General features: G+C 46.1%; 1 protein-coding gene across 1 annotated transcript in view; it reads left to right on the top strand.

Moving 5' to 3' along the window:
• The window catches only part of Flt3 (fms related receptor tyrosine kinase 3), a 70,004-nt gene that overhangs the window by 41,818 nt on the left and 5,888 nt on the right, over positions 1-22,298 (top strand). Inside the window, exons 10-20 of the mRNA XM_021162840.2 lie at positions 2,924-3,027; positions 4,019-4,127; positions 4,696-4,874; positions 5,944-6,050; positions 6,135-6,267; positions 6,353-6,457; positions 10,270-10,380; positions 11,280-11,433; positions 12,935-13,017; positions 16,208-16,341; positions 19,328-19,450. Coding sequence (XP_021018499.1) covers positions 2,924-3,027; positions 4,019-4,127; positions 4,696-4,874; positions 5,944-6,050; positions 6,135-6,267; positions 6,353-6,457; positions 10,270-10,380; positions 11,280-11,433; positions 12,935-13,017; positions 16,208-16,341; positions 19,328-19,450 — 1,342 coding nt within the window. The remainder of the gene's footprint in view (positions 1-2,923; positions 3,028-4,018; positions 4,128-4,695; positions 4,875-5,943; positions 6,051-6,134; positions 6,268-6,352; positions 6,458-10,269; positions 10,381-11,279; positions 11,434-12,934; positions 13,018-16,207; positions 16,342-19,327; positions 19,451-22,298) is intronic.

The raw sequence follows: 22,298 nt of genomic DNA, 5'->3' as shown, positions 1-22,298 counted from the left end.
TTCTGCCTCCAGAGCACTGAGGTTAGAGGCATAGGCATGTGCCTATGCCCTCAGCTGCCTACCAAGCCCCCCCAGTCCCTAGTTGGCCTTTGAGGTTCTCCCACAATCTTTCCACCATTTCATCCCCGTCCCCCAACCCCTGCTGCATTTCTTCCTTGTCCAGAAGGCCAGGATAGAAAATGGGGAATAGGGCTGGAGAAATGGCTCAGTAGTTAAGAGCACTGACTGCTCTTCCAGAGGTCCTGAGTTCAATTCCCAGCAACCACGTGGTGTCTCACAACCATCTGTAATGGGATCTGATGCCCCCTTCTGGTGTGTCTGAAGACAGCGACAATGTACTCATATATATATATATAATAAGTAAATCTTAAAAAAAGAATAATTTATGATATTGAGCCAGGCATGGTGGTACATGTCTTTAATCCCAGCACTTGGGAGGCAGAGGCAGGCGGATTTCTGAGTTTGAGACCAGCCTGGTCTACAAAGTGAGTTCCAGGACAGCCAGGGCTATACAGAGAAACCCTGTCTTAAAAGCAAACGAAAGAGAGAGAGAGAGAGAGAGAGAGAGAGAGAGAGAGAGAGAGAGAGAGAGAGAAAGAAAGAAAGAAAGAAAGAAAGAAAGAAAGAAAGAAAGAAAGAAAGAAAGAAAATGGGGACTAGTGATGTAGGTCAGGTGGTAAGATGCTTGCCTCACTCCTACAGAGCCCTGGTTCACCCTGCTTCCACGAAACCAGATCACTCAGAAGGCACAAGCAGGAGTCTTGTAGCACGTTCAAGGCCAGTCTGAGATGCCAGAGACTCTCTCTTTTACAAAAGATGCTGGGCATAGTGGCACATTGAGTCCAGCCTGGTTTACAGAGTGAGTTTCAGGACAGCCAGAGCTACATTGAGAAACTCTGTCTCAAAAAACTCTTCCTCCTCCTAATTCTAGGCCACTCAGGGCTACAAGAGACCCTGTCTCCTCCCCTAGCCGCACCCCCTGCAGAAAAAGAAAGGAAAGAAAAGGAGTAAGAACTGGAAAAAAAAATGTATGCAATTCTCAGCCTTTAATTGCCGAAAGCACTTTATTTTCCTTTGGGTGTTCCTGGGGATTGAATTTAGGGCAGTGGACATGGCAGGCAAGCATTCTAGTGCTCGCTTCACCTGCAGACCAATGGCTGGAAGGTTCCCTCTTGGGAGGCTCAAAGAGTGACTTCCATCTTATTAGCCGACCAGGAGCATCCGACTAAGAGATGGGGCGCTTAGAGCGCTGGTGCCCAGACAACCCTGGCTCAGAGCTCCATCTGTCCAGGTGTATCTTGGGGCCAACAGGGAGTCTGCAGCTGCCTTATTGCATATGCACACCAGCACCTGCAAGTCTGTTTAGCTCAGGGCCTCTTCTGTGTGTCCTTTCCTGCCTTTCCCATTCTTCCTCTGTAGGAACATTCTCTGAAACCTCAAATTCCAATTTAATTCTCTAGGGATGGCACTTCCCACACCCTAGCATATCTGCTCTGTTTCCCGTCCCTTTATGTGCTTTAGAGACAGTAGCTACTCGTGTACCCCAGCCCAGCCTCGAACCTATGATCTTCCCGCCTCAACCTCGCAAGCGCTAAGACGCAGGTATACATCACCATGCCCACTTCCCATAACTGTGTCTGCTTCTAGCATCACGCTGTGAATTTTAAGATCAAGAAAACACTCTGTCTTCAGATCTGCTGCAGGAGACTTGTTTCTTCCTGCGGTCAGGTCTTCATTGGTAGCTGAATGAACTCATGGGCTCCTAGACTGTCACTACAATCTCTAGACTTCCGGCCAATAATGTCTCCCACTATGATCAGGTCGATCTAAAAGTTGTGCATGCTATGGATATTGTTTCCAAACGTCCAGTGAAAATGTCCAGTTTTCACCTCTGAATATTCTAGGCCATTTTTCAAGGGTCCTAACCAATGGACCCCATCCTACCTCTTAGCCCTCTTTGCCCAAACACCCCAGCGTCTTCTCCTGTTTCAGTCAGGAGGCCCAATTTCTCTTCCATGCCCTGTGACCTTCCCATCCTCAGGATTCTGGTGACATCTCCTTGGCTCTCTCCTTTTTGCACTCGTAGCAAACGGGACTCCCTGCCTCTGAGAAATCCACAGAACTTTCTATGCCGCCTCTGCCTCTCTTCGGCAGCTGAATGCCTTCGACTTGAAGCTTTAACTGCTCCTTTTGTGGGGTTCCACAGCTCACTTGGGCTGTGGTCTTTTTGAAGCCAAGGAGAATAGCTGGGTCCTCACGCACTGACAGCTTGTTGCTGCAGGGAGCCAGGAATGACCGAAAGCCTGTCTGGCAAGGCCTTATGGGAAGTCAGTGGATGGATGAATGTGCGGGGGGGGGGGGGGGGGTCTGGGATGTCCTGCTTCCTGTCTTTCGCTTCCCTGCTACATCTTGTAGTCTGGCCATGTTGTACCCCCTCACCAGCCCCAGAGCAACAGGGACAACCAACAGCGGGTTGAAGTTGTGTGCTCCAATCAGATTTCTCTCTCTCTGAGTTGACTTATTTCAGCCCTCTGTTATAGTGACAGAAGGCATCAGGGGAAGGGAACAAATTAGAAAAAAGATAATGATGATGTATGAAAATGCTGTAATTAAGCCCATTAATTTGTACTTTTAAAAATAAGATTTATTTATTTCATATATGTGAATACACTGTTGCTGTCTTCAGACACATCAGAAGAGGTCGTCAATCCCAATTGACGATGGTCAATTGGACCAATTACAGATGGTCATGAGCCACCATGTGGTTTCTGGGAATTGAACTCAGGACCTCTGGAAGAGCAGTCAGTGCTCTTAACCTCTGAGTCCTAATTTGTACTTTTTATACATTTTTATATCCTGTTCTTCACAGTAGCCTCTCCTGGAAGCACCAAGCTGAGTTCTTCTTTAATTCTTTCTCAAACAGCATATCTAAATTTTGCGATCATAAGAACAAGCCAGGAGAGTACATATTCTATGCAGAAAATGATGACGCCCAGTTCACCAAAATGTTCACGCTGAATATAAGAAGTAAGTTGAATCTCATTTTGTCTATTTTATTCCTCCATTAATTTTTAATCAAGAAGAGCCGATCACAGCTTAGAAAGGATGCTATCAAACTAATTAAAAAAAAAAAAAGATTATTTGCTTGTATATGAATGTTTTGTGAGTGATGTCTCTGGCCCACGTGCATGCAGTGCCCACAAGGGCCACAAGAGGGCGTCTGATCCCCTTGGAACTCGAGTTACAGATGGTTGTGAGCCATGATGTGGGTGTTGGGAACCCAGTTCCTCTGCAATCACAGCCAGGGATCCTAACTTCTGAGCTATCTCTCCAGCCTCTGAAACTGCTTTTGTAAGCTCCATGCTTCTTGTGTGTTGGCTATAGTTATATATGTCCCATTTTATACTTGTTCTCTGAGCTAGTACATGTTCCATCTCCGATGTGCCGTGACTTTACTGCCTTGGCGCTATGAAAGGAACACTAAGGAAAGGCTATACAGACACCTGCTACTTATTTCTTTTAATGATTTTCATCTTGGTCTATGCAAAATAAGAAAAAGACACTATATTTCATTAAGGTTTTTGCAGATTCTTTTTTTACCTGCATTTTTTTTTTTAACCTGCATGTATGTCTGTGTGGAGGTGCCAGATATTGGAGTTACAGACAGCTATAAGCTGCCATGTCGATGTTGGGAATTGAACCCAGGTCCTCTGGGTGGTATTTTTAAAGCTAAGTGCTACATTGAGGTTTGCAGATAGATGGAGGTTCTACACTTCAGCTCCCTCTGGGGGTGAGTCACAGAGAGGTGTTGCCTCCACCAGTCAAGAAAGTTTTGTGACAGAGGAGGAAGGGACCAAACAAACTTTGAGGCATCCTAAATAAGGGGTTGTTCCAGGGGCACACAGCACCTGGGGTAAAGAGGCAGCCTAAGTTGAAGCTAGCTCTGAACTGATTGTGGAAAAAAAAAAAAAAAAAAAAAGCTATCTTCCATGAGCTTACTGCGTGCTACTTTCTACAGAGAAACCTCAAGTGCTCGCAAATGCCTCAGCCAGCCAGGCATCCTGTTCCTCTGATGGCTACCCGTTACCCTCTTGGACCTGGAAGAAGTGTTCGGACAAGTCTCCCAAGTAATGAGAACCTTGACGTCTCTTGAAGTGGATGAGCCAAGCCGGGCAGTGGTGACGCATGCCTGGAATCCCAGCACTCGGGAGGCTGAGGCAGGAGGATCTTAGAGTTTGAGGCCAGCCTTGGGGTACACAGTGAGGCCCTTTCTCAAAAAACAAGAAGGAAAAAAAGGAAGGAAGGGAAGGAAGGAGGGAGGGAGAGAGGGAGGGCAAGAGGGGCAAGGGAAAGGAGAAAGAAAAAGAAAGGAAGAAGAAAAGTGAGAATAAGGCATAAGAGTCTATCACCTGTTGTCATGGATACAGTTTAAGAATGACATTGAAAATGCTTACCCTACAGCCACAGCTTGTTTTCTTTGGGAACCATCTGTAGAAACCCTGACTTCCTATCCTACCATGACCCTGCCCATCTGACTTCCTGTCCTACCATGACCCCGCCCATCTGATTTCCTGTCCTACCATGACCCCGCCCATCTGACTTCCTGTCCTACCATGACCCCGCCCATCTGACTTCCTGTCCTACCATGACCCCGCCCATCTAACAATCCCTTTCCACCATTTTTTTTTCTTTCAGTTGCACCGAGGAAATCCCAGAAGGAGTTTGGAATAAAAAGGCTAACAGAAAAGTGTTTGGACAGTGGGTGTCGAGCAGTACTCTAAATATGAGTGAGGCCGGGAAAGGGTTTCTGGTCAAATGCTGTGCATACAATTCTATGGGCACGTCTTGCGAAACCATCTTTTTAAACTCACCAGGTGTGCAGCCATTTGCTGTTGTGATAAACACACCCTGTCCCCAGAAATTTCCCCCACCTGAAGTTGGGCATTGTGGCTGGCCTTTGCTGGGGAATTCTTATGAGATTGCCCAGTTCTGAGTGAGCATAAGGTCTTTTTGAGTCAAGCAAGAATCCCCAGCAGACTCTGTCCAATTTGAGGACCCAGTTATCCTTAGACTGTATGACTCACAGGTCACGGTGCTGTGGAGTCTGGGAAATTCATGGTGTGAAGATTAGCTACCAGAGGTGCAGGAAAACAGACTTACTGACCTGGAATTTCTGTCCTTTTCCATTCTGTCACTTCCCTTATTTACTTTGAGCCGGCTAGTCTAGATTTTGGAGTTGTGTTTAGAGTCTTTCTAAAATGACACTAACCGTTTAGGGTCACCAGATGGTATTGATTAATTCCAAGGATAAAAGCAAGAGGCTCCTAAGTTCACGTTCAGCCTGGGCTCTATAGTAAGACTCTGTCTCAGAAAAATGCCAAACAAAGCAAGCACATAAGTCAAAATTGTGGCTTTGGTCTCAGTGGTTAAGAACACAGGCTGCTCTTGCAGAGGACCTGGGTTTAACTCTCAGCACCCACGTGGTGGCTCACAGCCATCTGTAGATCTGGCTCCAGCTCCTGGGGGGATCTTAATGCCCTCTTCTGGCCTCTGAGGGCTCCAGGCATGTACATGGTACACAAACACACATGCAGGCTAGCAGTCATACACATAACTTCTCTACATGTGTGTGTCGAACCTTGAGAACACATACACAGACTTCTTTTTATCTGACACGGGCTCTGGAAAAGGTTTATATGGGCTTTATTCATGTGACATCATGGTCCAGTTTTTAAGATGGGTTCAGAATCGTTTCTGATTTTTCGGGGGACTCATTGTTTACAGAAACAGAAACCAACTTTCTGTGGGCACCCAGAACACACAGATTGCTCATAAGGCCTGAAGATGGTGGTTACTTGAACAGGATGTGAGAGACTCTAACAGAGACTTAAACAGGCCTGCCTGTTTTATCTTGCCACCGCCTAGTGATTGCTTCTCTTGCAGGCCCCTTCCCTTTCATCCAAGACAACATCTCCTTCTATGCAACCATTGGGCTCTGTCTCCCGTTCATTGTCGTTCTCATTGTGTTGATCTGCCACAAATACAAAAAGGTAAAAACCGGCGGGCGAAGGCTCATCCCTGCCTTGACTCTGCAGCGCTGCTGACGACTGCTGACCCGCTGTTCATCTCTCAAGCAATTTAGGTACGAGAGTCAGCTGCAGATGATCCAGGTGACTGGTCCCCTGGATAACGAGTACTTCTACGTTGACTTCAGGGACTATGAATATGACCTTAAGTGGGAGTTTCCGAGAGAGAACTTAGAGTTTGGTAAGGATTGACTGTTCAGAGCTTCGGTGGCATTGCCTCTGCCTTGCAAACATTTTTTTAACACGCGCTTACTCCATCTTTACAGGGAAGGTCCTGGGGTCCGGTGCTTTCGGGAGGGTGATGAATGCCACGGCCTATGGGATTAGTAAAACGGGAGTCTCAATTCAGGTGGCGGTGAAGATGCTAAAAGGTACCAAAAGGTGGGGTTATCTCAGCAAAGTCATTCAGAGAAAGAGTCCAGCTGCCTCCCCCACCCTTCTTCTGCCCTCTGCATTATTCTGTCTGCTAAGCACTGAGGGTTAACGAGAAGCAGGCAAAGACTGCAAGCAGTGAAGGCAAGCCCCCACCTCTTCCTCTTTCTCATCGTTCAGTTGGTATCAGCTTCTGTGTTACAGTTTGACACAGATTCTGGGTAGAAAACACACCAGGGACTTCTCACTTCCCACTTTGTTCCATTCTCTCCCATCTGGCATCCACCCTCGAGCAGGGGCATCCACCCTCGAGCAGGGGCACCCTCAGCCGATTCTTAACCCAGCGCTGAGGATTGAATCCAGGATTTTGTGAATGCTAGGCAAGTCCTCTACCTCAGAAATACATCCCCAGCCTGTCATTCTATAACACGATGTCTTGCTATATAGGTCAGGCAGGCCTGGAACTCACAACTTCAAGAATGCTGAGATGTATCATCCCCTCGGGACTGATGGCCCATTCTTTTGCTGAGGTGTTCCCTGTAAGGATAAAGGGAGCCCCTCTCTCCAAACACAGAGAGAGAGAGACAGACAGAGAGACAGAGACAGAGAGTCACTGAAGTGCATTGCAGCACGCAGACCAAAAGGAGAAATGGCACACAGGACATCATGGACAGAAATCTCACAGTCACCTCCTAGCCAGGTGACTGATGATTCTATACATCCTGGGTTACAGAAAGAAATGGAAGCTGGAACTGTGAGAGGATAGCTTCAGGATACATACATTTGTCGGGCGGTGGTGGCACACACCTTTAATCCCAGCACTTGGGAGGCAGAGGCAGGCGGATTTCTGAGTTCGAGGCCAGCCTGGTCTACAGAGTGAGTTCCAGGACAGCCAGGGCTACACAAACCCTGTCTCGAAAAACAAAACAAAACAAAACAAAACAAAAAGGATACATACATTTTCTGTAGATCAAATTCAGGATGTGAAAAGGGATAGACTTTCCCCTCTGGTATCTGCAAGGTACAAAACCCTGTAGCAATGTCAGAACACCATCACTTGTTAAATCCGGGGAGCAGATACGAAGGTTTCTTTTTACACTGTTTTTCTTCACCCGCACATCCTAGTTCCACAGAATAAGGAGTGTCGTCGCTGTGGTATTCCCATATGCATACCTGAACCGTTCACTAGCACCGCTCCCCCCTCTCATCAATTCTCTTCCTGTCGGTCCATTTCTTCTTCTCAAATAGCTCCCCCTCTACTTCCGTGCCTTTTCCTTTTAATCTCGATCCTACATATGAGAGATGATGCACTGCCTGTCTTCCTGAGTTTGGCTTTTTTACTTAACATCCCAGTGTCTGGTTCCATCCATCTTCCTGCAGATGGCCTATCCCGTTCTTTGCAGCCGAATACACCACTTCCTAGGGACCGTATTTCCAACATCCATCCATCCATCTGTGGCAGGCCCCTAGGCTGGTTAGATAGCATGAAGATTGTAATAGCGCCACCATCGACTTCCTGTGTGGAGTTCCTCATGTCTCCACTCACTCCACGCACTCACCAAGGGCCCCCCTCTACAGCCCAGCTTCATCTCCTGTAACAATAGCTCTCATAATTGGTTCCCTAAGCCTTGGCTTCGTGTGCCCAAATACTTGTATCTCAGTGCCGTTCATCCAGGCTGAAGTCCCCCAACCCTAGCCTCCATCTCTACTCCAACCTGGTAATTACTGTGACATTTCAGTGAGACTACACATTCCACACAACCATAGAAACAGGAAGGGGGTTCCATAGCTGGCTCTCTCTCTCAGCCTTCCCCAACAGGTTTCCTGCACAGTGTCTGCTGGGCCCATCCTCATCTCTCCGTGGTGTCTGTGGTGGTCCAGTTCTGTCTCTCCTAGAGACTCTTAATGGTAGCTTTTAAAAAGCATTCCACCGATTCTGCTAGGGGCTATGTGCTGAGGTGGGGCATGGCCACAATGCAGAACACCTTCCTGCTTGGCACTGCCCTTAGCATTGACAATGGCTTTCTACTGCTCTGAAAATGGTTCCCACAGGGGCTGGAGAAATGGCTCAGTCAGTGGTTAAGAGTACTGACTGCTCTTCCGAAGGTCCTGAGTTCAAATCCCAGCAACCACATGGTGGCTCACAACCATCCGTAATGAGATCTGATGCCCTCTCTTGGTGCATCTGAAGACAGCTACAGTGTACTTACATATAATAAATAAATAAATCTTAAAAGAAGAAAGAAAAAAGAAAGAAAAGAAAATGGTTCTCACAACGTTGAGCAGTGCAGCCGTGGCTCAGCCTTTCCACCTCATTCTTACACACCTTCTTTCGGTTCCCCAGAGTGCCTTGTTTCTCTGCTCACAGGCTTTGCACAGGTGAATCCTTCCACCTGCTCTTCCCCTTTTGCTGTAGGAAGCCACTTACCTCTCAAATGTCAGCTTTGAGATCACTTCCTCAGGGACACCTACCTCCTCTCACGACATGGACAAGATGAAGTCCCTGGGGACCGTGGGTGTTCTAAGTGGTACAAGACATACTCAGCATGCTTGAGGCCCTGAGACTAATTCTAACATTAAAAATATAGCAAGTCGTAAGAACAATATGTAGACTTCTCCCAGAATCTGAGACTCTAGCACAGATGCGTTTAGGGATTCAGTTACGTTCTAAGCCTTCTGAAAGCAGCATGTGGCTTTTCCTGTGTTGTTGTTACTTAATACTGTGTATTCTGCTGCCTCCGCCTGTGGTGGTCTTGTGTGTCTTCTTTCGGTTCCCCACTGAGGGAGAACTCCAGGGTCCTGCTTTTTCAGGCTGTCTGGTGTCCCCCCTAGAGTCCCCCCACAGGACTTTCACTACATCTCTCTCATCTTGTGTGGTCATCCCTCAGTTTCTGCAGGAAGTTGGCTGCACAGTCCCCTTTGCAGACGCCAGGGTCCCAGACGATCAGGTCCCTTCTATAACACAACAGTATGTGCATAGAACCAGGAGTCCCTGGAACAGAGATTCCCAAAGAAAGGTGTTACCCTTGTCCCCGAGGCCCCAAAACCCACGGATGCAAGGGTGCCCCAGGCAGCTATGCTAGCCTCAGTGACCAGAGCCCTGGGAGTAACAACCCATGCTTGCATCCTAGCAAGATCGTGGATATGGTTTGCTCCACTGGAGAGATTGCATTGGTTACCTAGTTCATGTGTTGTCTTCTTTAACTTTCCCCCATTGAGCACACTTACGAATGGAAGTTTCTAGACCTGAGGAGCAACTTCATGTTGGAGACATCTGTGCTTGCTGAACCTCCTCCTCTGGTCTTCCTATCAGCTGAATAATCTGATTTTTTTTTTTACTAGGAAAATCACGTTCTGTTTATCGTGTTGTCTATCTGCTTTGAGAGCTGGGTGGAAGGACTTTTATTTTTCTCAGGGAAAGTCAAGTAGAAATGTATATTCTTGCTGGACGTGGCAGTGCATAATTTGACCCCAGGTCTCAGGAAGTAGAAGTAGGCAGGACTCAGTGAATTCGAGGCCAGCCTAATCTGCAGGGTGAGTTCCAGGCCAGCCAGCACTATATAGTGAGACCCCGTCTCGAGGAAGGAAGAGATTATACATCCATATAGTTAACATCTATAACTCACGTTTTAAAACTCTGTCTTAAAACACGGAACGTTATTGTCTAAATTTATGTATTATTTTTGTGTGAGTTTTTCTCTTCCAGTTTTGAATGTGTGTTAAGTTGTGATCTGAACCAAGGAGAGCCTTGGTTTCTAAAACAGCATACAGTTCCTTGAGGTCAACCCTGTTTCTACTCCTCCACCAACAGAGAAAGCTGACAGCTGTGAAAGAGAAGCTCTCATGTCAGAGCTCAAAATGATGACCCACCTGGGACACCATGACAACATCGTGAATCTGCTGGGGGCATGCACACTGTCAGGTAATGTCTACGCATCTCCGCATCGAAGCCCTGTTCCACACTACTGCAGCCAGAGAGAGTGAGGCCCGCGCTTTTTCCTCAGCCCCAGTTTGTAGGCGATAGGTCTGTTTCTTCCTTCCAGCCCCATGCTCCCAGAAATAAGACTCAGGCTCAAATTATATTTACAAATACCTTGACCATAGAGCTAGGCTCTCCTCTGACTAGATAAAAACTTAATAGAACCCATTTATTCTAATCTACATTCTGCCACCTGTGCTCGGGTGCCATGAGCCTGTCTCGTCTCGTTTTGCCACGTTTTCCTGGGCGAATCTCCCAAGCCTGGCTCTATCCCAGAATCCTTTCTGTCTCCCAGATGTCCTACCTCTTATTTTCTTCCTAAACCATAGGCCATCAGACTTATATGGGCATAAGCTATTCTCCTCACACCAGTTCAAGTGTTATTAGACAGTGTCCCCTCTGCAGAGCACATGACCCCGTCTTTCCCCTACTCTATCTGTCACAGAGTCCTAACCTCCTGAGAGAAAGCGGCCACCCTGTGCATTCATGTTGTGGGGTCTGAGCCCCTCCCTAGACTGTGAAGCTGGCCTAAATGCAGTACTGACATCAGCTTCAGAACTCAGCACACACATACTGATGTGTTGATGATGGTGAGGTCAGACGTTTAGAACTGGAGAGAAAGGCTAGAAGACAGATTCTTGTACACAGTGCTGAGATCGAGTGTAGTCTAAGGTACGAGCTCATTTAAAGCACCTTCTGAGGGCAAGGAGAGCAGGAAAGGCCCAGGTCCTGTTGCGCTACAGTGTGATTCTGTGTCTAAACCTGTAACTACAATTGTAACTGTTTCAGGGCCAGTGTCTGCAGTCTGTCTAACCTTGTAACTACAATTGTAACTGTTTCAGGGCCAGTGTACTTGATTTTTGAATATTGTTGCTATGGTGACCTCCTCAACTACCTAAGAAGTAAAAGAGAGAAGTTTCACAGGACATGGACAGAGATTTTTAAGGAACATAATTTCAGTTTTTACCCTACTTTCCAGGCACATTCAAATTCCAGGTAAGAGCTCCATCAGAGGTTTATGGCTATAAACCCCGGGACAGACAGAATGACCACTGCACACACCTACCCGCAACCCCACCCAGGCAGCATTTGGAGATGCTGTGTGTGGCCTGAGACCTAAGGCAGCTATTTGTTTATGCTGGGAATTTCTGTCCCATTATTTCTTATTTTACTTAATAAAGTTTCAATTACCCACCAGAAGATATGGTTCAAAGATACTAAATAGAAAAGTCCAGAAATAAACAATCCTTAAGTTTTAAGTACCTTTACAAACAGCTTATTAATTAACATTATACTATCTTATCATTGGTTATTATCGTTCGTGTGTTACTATGCCCAATTTATTTGTATTTTACTTACTATTATATTTCATTTATTATTTATTATTGTGTGAGTTTGTAGTGCTAGGGGGCAAACCCAGGGCTTTATGAATGCTTGACGCATCCTCCCTCTCTGAGCTACATCCCTAATCTGCCATGCATGCTCTAGAACAGAGGAACTATCCTAACACAGATGTGCGTGGCCAATAATTAGATCCTTTGGTTCATTTTTAGTCACTGGGCTATTAAATAAACTAAAAGCATTAAGCCTTTTTCCAAAGGGAAGGGGAGTTGAAAACTGGGATAAACTCTTATGGTGGGAAATACTGAGTCCTGACCTGTTTGTACTGGTGAGAGCCTCTCTTTGATGCGCTTGAAAAGGTAATCTGGCCAGACAGTGGTGGTGGTGCCATGGCACAAGCCTTTAGTCCTAGCACTTGGGCGGCAGAGACAGATCTCTGTGAGTTCAAGGCCAGCCTGGTCTACTGAGAGTTCCAGAACAGCCAGGGATACACAGAGAAACCCTGTCTCTAAAATCCAGACCAAAACAAAACAAAAACAAACAAACAAAAGAAAGAAAGAACAAGCAAAAAGAAAGACAGAATCTGTTGCAGCTATTTGCTTATCTCTCGGAGGAGGGAAACATGGTTCACAGATGCTGGCTTGAAAAGATGGCGCTGGAAGGGTACATCTTCCCACAAGGCAGAAGCCTACAGATCAAACACATTGATGAAAAGAATATCAAAACTCTAAATTTGTAAGCTCTGTGTTGCATGAACTCTGAAAGGTGAAATGGCCTGGGTCTGGAGCGGCAGGATGCCCTGTAACTTGGTTCATGGCCTGGGTTTGGAGCGGCAGGATGCCCTGTAAATTGGTTCCTCTCTTTATAAACTTGAGGACCTAGTAATCATTTACTGCCCCAGTTTCTGTTTTATGTACCCAGCTTACAGCATGACAGTGACTGAATGGCTGCTCTTATCCAGGTTGGCTCTGCAAATCCCAACACACAGATGTTTTTAATGTACACGGGGTACCATTGACAAGCCAGCATCGTGCTTTCTGTTTAAAAGCCCATTTGTAACTGAACTCTGCTCCTCTGATGAATTGTCCTTTTTGTAATAAAATGTCTGCTCAGAAGAACAATGTAAATAACAAAGAAACAAATTTATTTTTAATAGTATGCCTGGTTCACGAGAAGTTCAGTTACACCCGCCCTTGGATCAGCTCTCAGGGTTCAATGGAAATTCAATTCATTCTGAAGGTAATGGTTTACTTTTCATTGGCAGTTTACAGTCATTGAAATGAATCCAAGAGGCCCATGCCAGCTATTTTTAAGCTTTATTTTTTAAATTATGAGTATGAGTGTGTGTGTATGTGCATACACGTGTGCATGCATGGTGTGTATATGCGTGTACTGTGTGTATGTGTGTGTTTTATGTGTATATGTTTATGTGTGCTGTGTGTGTATGCTATATATATATATATACATACATACACATACATGTATATATGTGTATAGATGTATAGATATGTATTGTATGCATGTATGTGTGCTGTGAATATTTGTATTTGTGTACATGTGTGTGTGGTATGTGTGAGTATGTGTGTCGAGTGTGTGTATATGTGTATGATGTATGTGTATGTGTGGTTTGTGTTTATGTGTATATGATGTATGTGTATGTGTGGTTTGTGTTTATGTGTATATGTGTTTTTGTGTAGGTGTGTGTGTGTGTTTATATGTATGTATGTGTGTAAATGTTTGTATGTGTGTATATTTGTGGAGGATATGTGTATGTATGTGTGTGTGCTTGTGTATAGGGTATGTGTGCATGTGTGTGTTATATGTGTGTATATGTGTGTATATGTGTGTGGGATATGTGTATGTATGTGTGTGTGTGTTTGTGTGTAGGGTATGTATGTATGTTTATGTGTATGTGTGTGGTGTGTGCATTTGCATGTGTGTGGTATGTGTATGTATGTATGTATATGTGTGTGGTATGTATATATGTATATTGTATGTTTGTAGGTGTATATATGTATGTGTGATATGTGTATGTACATATATATGTATATGTGGGTTTATATGTGTGTATATGTGTGTGTGATATGTGTATGTATGTGTGTGTATTTGTATGTGTGTGTGTATATATATATGTGTGTGTGTGTATATATTATATATATGTGTGTGTGTGTATGTTTGTATTTGTGTGGTGTATAAGTATATATATATGTGTGTGTATATATGAAGTATATATATGTACATGTGTGTATTTGTATATGTATGGTGTATGTGTGTGTATATATATGTGTGTGTGTGTGTTTGTATGTGTATGAAGTATATATATGTACATGTGTATATGTGTGTGTGCTTGTGTGTGGGCATGATTGTGTGTGTTGTGGCACCCATGGAGGTCAGCTAGTAGAGCTGGTACCAGGGCTCAGTACCAGGGTGTCAGCCTGATGGTAGCTTTTCTCCAGTGAGCCATGGCAGCAGAGTGGAAGCAGTGTATCTTTGCTCTGGTCAAAGGCAGGCTCTGTCAGTGCACACTTTCTCGGAAAGTCAAAAGCTGATAGTTGTGAACTCCATGTCCATGGTCAACAACAAGCACCTGAACTGTCTTGTTTGTTCGGAATATTCTTTATAAAGTCATAAGCTAATTGGAGCCAGCTTGTACCTGCTTGTAAGACTGCGAGCTCTAGAATCCAAGTTTGGTTTTGTTCCGACTCTTTTCCTTTCGGAACAGTTGGCTCCAGACGAGAGTCCCCACTTCTCACTTACAAAATTGGTCCAATTCTACTTTCCTCATAGGACTGTTAGGAGGCATAAACAGAAGGATGTGAAGTATAAAGTACAGTCCGTGAAATGTGGTAGACAGTTGGCCAGTCTTTGCTTTTTTCTACTGACAGATTTACCTAGCATGAAGGGAAGGAGGGATCATGTTTGGGAGTTTTGCTTACCCTCTATGTCTGTGTGCCACCTGGGTGCAGTGCCCTTGGAGACCCAGAAGAAGGCACTCGATGCTCTGAGACTGCAATTGTGAGCCACCATGTGAGTTCAGGGAACTGAACCCAGGTCCTCTGGGAGAGCAGTCAGTGTTCTTGAATCACTGAGTCCCAAGAAGGATTCATAATTAGTATTTCTTGTCTTAGCGCAGATGGCTTTAACAGATTATTAAAGACTGGGTATCATAAGCTGCAGTATTTCTCACAGTTTCAGAGGCTACTACTTTCAAAACTGAGGTGCAGGAGACACTTGCTTCTCACATGCACACGGTGATCATTCTGGGTCCTCAGGCCTCACACAGAGGCAAGAATACACGCTTTCCTCTCTTTAAAAAACTTAAAAAAAAAAGTATTGTGTGTGTGTCTTGTGGGGGAGCAACTTACAGGGATCCATTCTCTCCTTCCACCATGTGGGTTCCAGGGATTAAACTCAGGTCTTTCGCCTCTGTAGAAACACCTTTACCTGACAAGCCATCTTGCCCATTCTCCTCTTCCTATTTTATAGAGTTCATGGTCCCATTTTTATAACCTGGCCACTTCACAAACACCCTACTCCTGATACCATTGCTTGAGAGTTCATTTGCCTGTATGTGTATATGCACATATGTATGTATGTATATATGCATGCATGTATGTGCACCGTATGTGCCTGGTACCTTTGGAGGCCAGAAGATAGAGTCACATTCTCTGGAGTTAGCATTGTTACAGACAGTTGTGAGCCATCATATGGGTGCTGGGAACCAAGCCTGGGTTCTCTGCAAGATCATCCAGTGCTCTTAGCCATGGAGCCATCTCTCCAGCCCCTGGGGATTTGAACAGGGCTTCATTCCAGAAAACAGAATGAGTGTTCAAGTAGACTAAGAGGAGACAGGTTTATAGAGACCAAAATATGACTGAGGGTGAAAAAAAAGGGAGGCAAAGATCAGGACAGGAATGACGGTGCACAACTTTAACCCAAGCATCCAGGCAGCAGAGTGTTAGTCTGTGAGTTCAAGGTCAGCTAAGTCTACATAGCACATTTTGGGACAGCCAGGGCCACATGTTGCTTACAAGGACAGGCTGATCATTCCAATCATTTCCTCGGGTTTGGAGTCAGGAAATGGACAAGGTGGCTAGTAGCTTAGCACCAGGCTCCCCAGGAGAAGCTCTTCCGTAAGGTTTGAAACAGAGGCCATTCCATCTTCATGCCCAGGAACCTGGCCTGTGCAGAAGGTTTGGTGGTTGCTTCTGATTTCTCCAAAGGTCAAATAATCCTTTCTCTTTGTATGGCAGACCTTTTATCTAGGTGACACCTTTCGATTTGGTCTATTGAGCCTAGAGCAGGAGATCAGATCAAACGTCTCTTATAAATATCTCCGCACTGATGTCGCCTTAGCTGCTTCTCACAGAGGTCTGATAGGCTGCTGCCCAGTGTCTGGGGAAAGTGACGGGTGGATGTCTTTTTACAGATGAGATTGAATATGAAAACCAGAAGAGGCTGGCCGAAGAAGAGGAGGAAGATTTGAACGTGCTGACGTTTGAAGACCTCCTTTGCTTTGCGTACCAAGTGGCCAAAGGCATGGAATTCCTGGAGTTCAAGTCGGTAAGCACCTTTTAAAGAGAAAACCGACAGAAGGCGCAAACACAGAACCGCAGAAAGGAATGTATGCATGCAGCTTTGAATGAGCCGTGTGGCTACGTTTGTTCCTTGGTCATTTTAACATGCCTCCCTTGCTGTCTGCCCAGCTGCCCCTAATTCTTTTCATACCTGCAGCACGAAGGCCCAGAGTTGCTGGTTAGAGCCAACGTCCCATGGGATGTCTAGGGAAGTCCCAGAAAAGCCATACTGAAAGAAGCACAGTATCACAGTATCGTCATCCCTGACAATACAGGGATTCATTCAGGTTGTTCCCTGCAGTCGGGGGGCATGAGCAGAGGCCCAAAGTTCACCAGCTCTGCCACCCCAGCCAGCCAGCCTGAAGAGATGCAGCCTAGGCTAACCACAGCGCTGTGGAACCTGTCTCTTCTCGGTGGCTGGCCCTGTATTCACAAGTGCTGCAGCAGAAAGACTGCGGGACCCACCCCAAACCATGACCTCCCGGTGCTGTGCTAGGCAATGCTGCCTCTCCACCCGCTGTCCCTGTCATTCCACACTATATGCCACCAAAACCTTGAATCTTTATGTCTGCTGAAGTAACGTGGTAGTAAACAGATTAGCCGGCGGGGGGTGATGTTGGGGGAGAAGGAGACAACATCTTTAGCTGTGTACACGCCTACACAAACTATTGAAACACAAGGAAGGGCTAGGTTGGTGTATCTTACTAAGTTTCTCCATAGGGGTAGTATGTTAATTAGGGCTCCCTAAAGAAACAGAACTGATAGAATTAAACATTATACATATAGATGTATTATTTTTAATTATAAAGTTATATTTGGGGCTGGAGAGATGGTTCAGTAGTTAAGAGCACTGACTGCTCTTCCAGAGGTCCTGAGTTCAATTCTCAGCAACCACACACGGTGGCTCACAACCATCTGTAATGGGATCTGATGACCATTTCTGCTGTGTTTGAAGAGAGCTACAGAGTACTCATATAAAATAAATAAATAAATAAAAATTTAAAAAGTTATATATATATATACATATAAAATTATATATTGTTTTATTCTCTATGTAAAAATATTTTATGCACAGACATACACACACGCACATATAGGGGATTTGTTAGAGCGGCTTACAGGCAGCAGTTTGTGTAATCCAACAAGGTGCACAAGACTGGATGTCTCAGAAATCCCCATCTGGAGTCCCGAGGAAGTCTTAGGAAGCAGGTGGTCCTGGGTCTACATTGGGATCCTGAAGAAGTCGGTGAGAAAGCAACCCCAGCAGCAGAGCAGATGGACTTGCCAGTAACAGTGAGGGCGAGCAGGCAAAACGCAAACGCTTCCTCCTTCATACCCGCTATGGCTGCCACCAGAAGGCGTGGCCCAGGTGTTAGGCAGGTCTTCTGACCTCAGAATCCAGAAACTCTCTGTCCCCCGTGCTGCTGAGCCGCGATGACCAGTTTAGATAATCCAGCACAGTTTGTTCATGTTCTCTATTTACAGCGGGCCTGTGGAAAGGGGTGGCCCAAGTACAAGTAGAAGAGAATCTATTTGGTCAAGTGCACCTGCTCGTGGCCTTTTTATTTTTACTCTTAGGTGTGTTATGACATGGACTTTTGAAGATTGTCCAGTTTTTAGACAGTTTGTCTTCACTGCAGCCTTCCGCTCCAGTCACGCCTAGCACTGTGCTCTTCCCCACTCTGTGACTGTGTCACACATTTGTGTGGCTCCATGTGACACTGTGCTGGGGCAGAAACCTGATGAGGATGTGATTTCAGGGCCCACAGGTCTTATGTTTCCATGAGAAAGACAAGCAGACCTATACATCAGATCAGCGTCTTGTGATTGATACTGTCACCAAAGTTAGCATGGCTACCCCAAGGAAAAAGGGGTGAGGAGCAGGTGCAAGAGCAAGAGAGCCTCCCTTGGATGGAATCTAAGAGGGAGAGGGACTAGTCAAAGCCAGTCCAGGCAGGGCAGGCTTCTTGCTGGTCAGAAGGAGCCTTCCCAGAGCAACCGTGAAAAAGACAGACAGGGCAGGTAGTCAGGAGGACATGATGGGGATGGGGACAGACATCTAGGAGATGCCACATGAAGAAAGCCAGACTTGGAGAAGGAGGGCAAGAGTCACGGCACAGACATTCCTGTTGTTATAGGCTTTGTTCTTTTAAAGGCTGAGGAGAGCGTAGTGGACCCCTGTGGACGCCATGTGCTCTCTTATAAAGAGTTCACTCCCTTCAGAGACTCTGGGCTCTACTCTCATGTATTCCTCGAAACTCATCATTATCTGTCTGTCTGTCTGCCCCCTGCACCCTATATGTGCATGTGAACGCAAGTGCATGTGTGTGTGTGTGTGTGTATGAGAATGTGGGGCCCGTGTACCATAGTGTGTGTGCAGAAGTCAGAGGACAAACTGGGGAGTTAATTCTTCCACTGTGGGACCCAGGAATCGAACTCAGGACATCAGGGTTACATGGTTAATGTGTTTTCTCACTGAGCTGTCATCGCTTTGGTCCCCCCAAACTCACTTCTTCTGAATGCTTTCTTCGATCTTAATCTATTTATTCATTTAGAGACACGACCTCTCTGTGTAGTCCAGGCTGGCCTCAAACTTAGAAATCCTCCTGCCTCAGCCTCCTCAGTGCTGCAATTATGGGTCTGCACCACCAGGCCTGTCAGATATGATGCACTTTTATTCTGAAAGCCAGTTCTTTATCCAAAGGGGATTCTGTTCTCACACGCACGCACGCACGCACGCACACACGCACGCACGCACGCACGCACAGGAAGCCGGCTGTTAGAAGTGTCTCTGGAGCTCGGCGAAGGCCCCCTTTGGCACTTCTTTGGCTCATAGCTCCAGGGATGCCTCAGATGACTGCAGCTGAGTTAACTTAGGACTCAGCCAGTGTTCTCAGGATGTATGAATTGTTGTGAGTCTCTCTCTGAAGGTGTAAGTCAGAGACAATGTCATTCCAGCCTCTCTCTTCCAGTGTGTCCACAGAGACCTGGCAGCCAGGAATGTGTTAGTCACCCACGGGAAGGTGGTGAAGATCTGTGACTTTGGACTGGCCCGAGACATCCTGAGCGACTCCAGCTACGTCGTCAGGGGCAACGTGAGCCGTTTGCTTTTTGTCACGAGTACAGGAAACACCTGCACTCTCTGTGATGCGTTTTTGATTTATGGTGACACCAAGGGGGGAAAAAAAACCTCCCAGTGCTTCACTTCTTTAGGCTGAAAAGATTGTTTTGTGCTCACCAAGAGCTAAGCAAAATAGCCACGCATCTCTGGGGGCTGGCCACTCAGAACAGATCCATTAGGGGTTGGCATGAGATCTTCACCTGAAAAAAAAAATGCCCTTACTCAGACCTGTTTCGGTTTCGTTAGCTATAAAGTGGCTTTATATGTGTTTTATGTTTCCGATCATGAGACAAGCTAGCATGTATAACAAGCTTTTGGTTTTTTTCTGAACAGGCAGCACACAGATATTCATTATAAAGTTTAAAGATGCTGTAGTTAACTGGTAGCATTTGTTACCCTGTTACTATTAGAAGAGTACAGGAAGGCTCCAAATACAACATAACTGACATGAGTTCATTCAAAGAGAATGTGAGGGGGCCAGAGAGACGGCTCAGTGGGAGTGCTTTTGCAGGGGACCCAAGTTTGATACCCAGCACCCACGGCAGGATGCTCGCAAGCATCTATAACTCCAGCTCCAAGGAATCTAGTGCCTCTGGCCTCTTTGGACATGTGTTCTCATGTGCACATACCTACACATAAGTGAAAATCAATTCAAAGTATGATGAGGGGAAATGAATGTTTAAGAAGGGAAGAAAGAAAGAGAGAAAGAAAGATAGACAGAAATGATACATAGATAGATAGATAGATAAACAGACAAAATGATTGATAGATAAACAGAAGACATATAGACAATGATAGACCGACAGACAGACAGACAATGAGATGTCTCAGCAGGTAAAGGTACTTGCTACCAAGCCTGAGGGCTGGAGTTGCCCCCAAAAACACATGGTGGAAAAACTGGAATGGTACAAGTTGACCTCTGACCTTCACCTGTGTGCCGCGGCATGCACCCTCCCCCAGGGCCCACCCACATGCACAGGAATAAAAACATAATTATTCTTCTTCTCGTTTTTTTCGAGACAGGGTTTCTCTGTGTAGCCCTGGCTGTCCTGGAACTCACTCTGTAGACCAGGCTGGCCTCGGAACTCAGACAGAGTTCTGCCTGCCTCTGCCTCTGGAGCACTGGGGCTAAGGATGTGCGCCGCCACCATGGTCCCCCTGGCATCAAATTTTTAAAGAAAGAAAGAATGAAATGAACAGTAAGGGCTGAAGAGCTCAGGCGTAGAGCTCTGGCCTGGCCTTCACGAGGCTTTGGTTCAAGCCTCAGAATGAGGAAGAAAAAGAAGGAATTAGGACACCTTGGTGCAAGTCCCTCTGGTGCTGTGTGTTCAGCCAGTGCTGGGGGAGGGGGGAAGGGGAGGGGGCGGGGGGAGGGGGCGGGGGGAGGGGGAGGGGGGAGGGGGAGGGGAGTCTCAGTACCACCATCCCTGCTTATGAAATGACAGCAGCCCAGGCTGCCCCAGTTCCTCCTCGCTGCTCTACATTCTCAGTACCCACTCTGTGAAGAGGAAATTGAGACAAAGAAAAGCAACTTGCCCGCGGTTGCTAACTTGGCCGTGTGGATGCGAGCGTGCAGAGCCTGCATCCCTGTCATTCACTGTGGTGTCCTCCTGACTAGCTTCCTACAGGATTCTGAATGTACTTCCTAGGTTCTCAGAAACCAACCAATACAATCAACGACATAGCCCTTTTACCCAAAATGTGAGAACTCAAATGAATGCTCATCTCAGGGTGGCTTAGAGCCGGTTCCCAGGGATGGCCGCTGGCTGCGGTTACAGTACACTGACTGCTCTGTGTGCTTATGGGGTTTCCACCCCACCAGTGGGCTCTCCTGTGGGAAGGTGAATTCCGTTCAGAACCTTCTGTTAATGAATCAGGTAACCCAGACTGGACCGCAGGTTTGTTCAGTGACTCCATTTGCATAGGATTTAAAAGAGGAGTTCCTTCTGGGGCTCTTCTTTAGCCTGGCCAATTAAACATATGAGGTTCCTACTGGAACCAAATCAGAACAAAACCCCGTGCCCCAGGAGCTAACCAGCCACTGTGTCCTGATGCAAATCAAAGCCTGTGCAAACAGAGGCCATCCCCCTGTCCTGCCTCTGGAAGTTATTCAAGCCCCGGAAGGCAGCTATGGTTATTCTAGGCATGATCACGTAAGTCCTTGAGGGCCATACTTCTCAGTTCTGAGGAAAGCTCCCGTAAATGATTCTCCCCGTGGCCTTGAACTTGTCGACCTCTGAGCAAATACAGAGCTCTTCCTTAACGAACGAATGGCATCACTATGGCACTTGCCAATCCCAAGCACAAGCCTGTGTCCAAGATGACTTTTAAAGAAGTGTATTTTGCCAGGAGTGGTGGCCTACACCTTTAAACCCAGCTCTCAGGAGGCAAAGGCAGGTTGATTTGTGTGTTTGAGGCCCTATTCTGCTTACGTCACCAGAGCTACATAGTGAGACCTTGTCTCAAAATAGAAAAACAGATGAGCTGGATGGTGGTGGCGCCCACCTTTAGTCCCAGCACTTGGGAGGCAGAGGCAGGTGGATTTCTGAGTTCGAGGCCAGCCTGGTCTACAGAGTGAGTTCCAGAACAGCCAGGGCTACACAGAGAAACCTTGTCTCAAAAAATAAAAAAAGAAAAGAAAAGAAAAGAAAAAAGGAAAACATGATAGATAGATAGATAGATAGATAGATAGATAGATAGATAGACAAACAGACAGATAGTAGATAGATAGCTATAGGTAGGTAGGTAGATAGATAAATAGATAAACAGATACTCAGATAGATTTAAATATAGATAATAGATGATAATGGGTGGATAGATGG

Source organism: Mus caroli, unplaced genomic scaffold, assembly GCF_978045245.1.
Source record: "Mus caroli unplaced genomic scaffold, Mus_caroli_1 scaffold_4, whole genome shotgun sequence".
Lineage (NCBI taxonomy): Eukaryota > Metazoa > Chordata > Mammalia > Rodentia > Muridae > Mus > Mus caroli.
The sequence above is the reverse complement of the archived record's forward strand: the minus strand, read 5'-3'. Positions and strand labels throughout refer to the sequence as shown.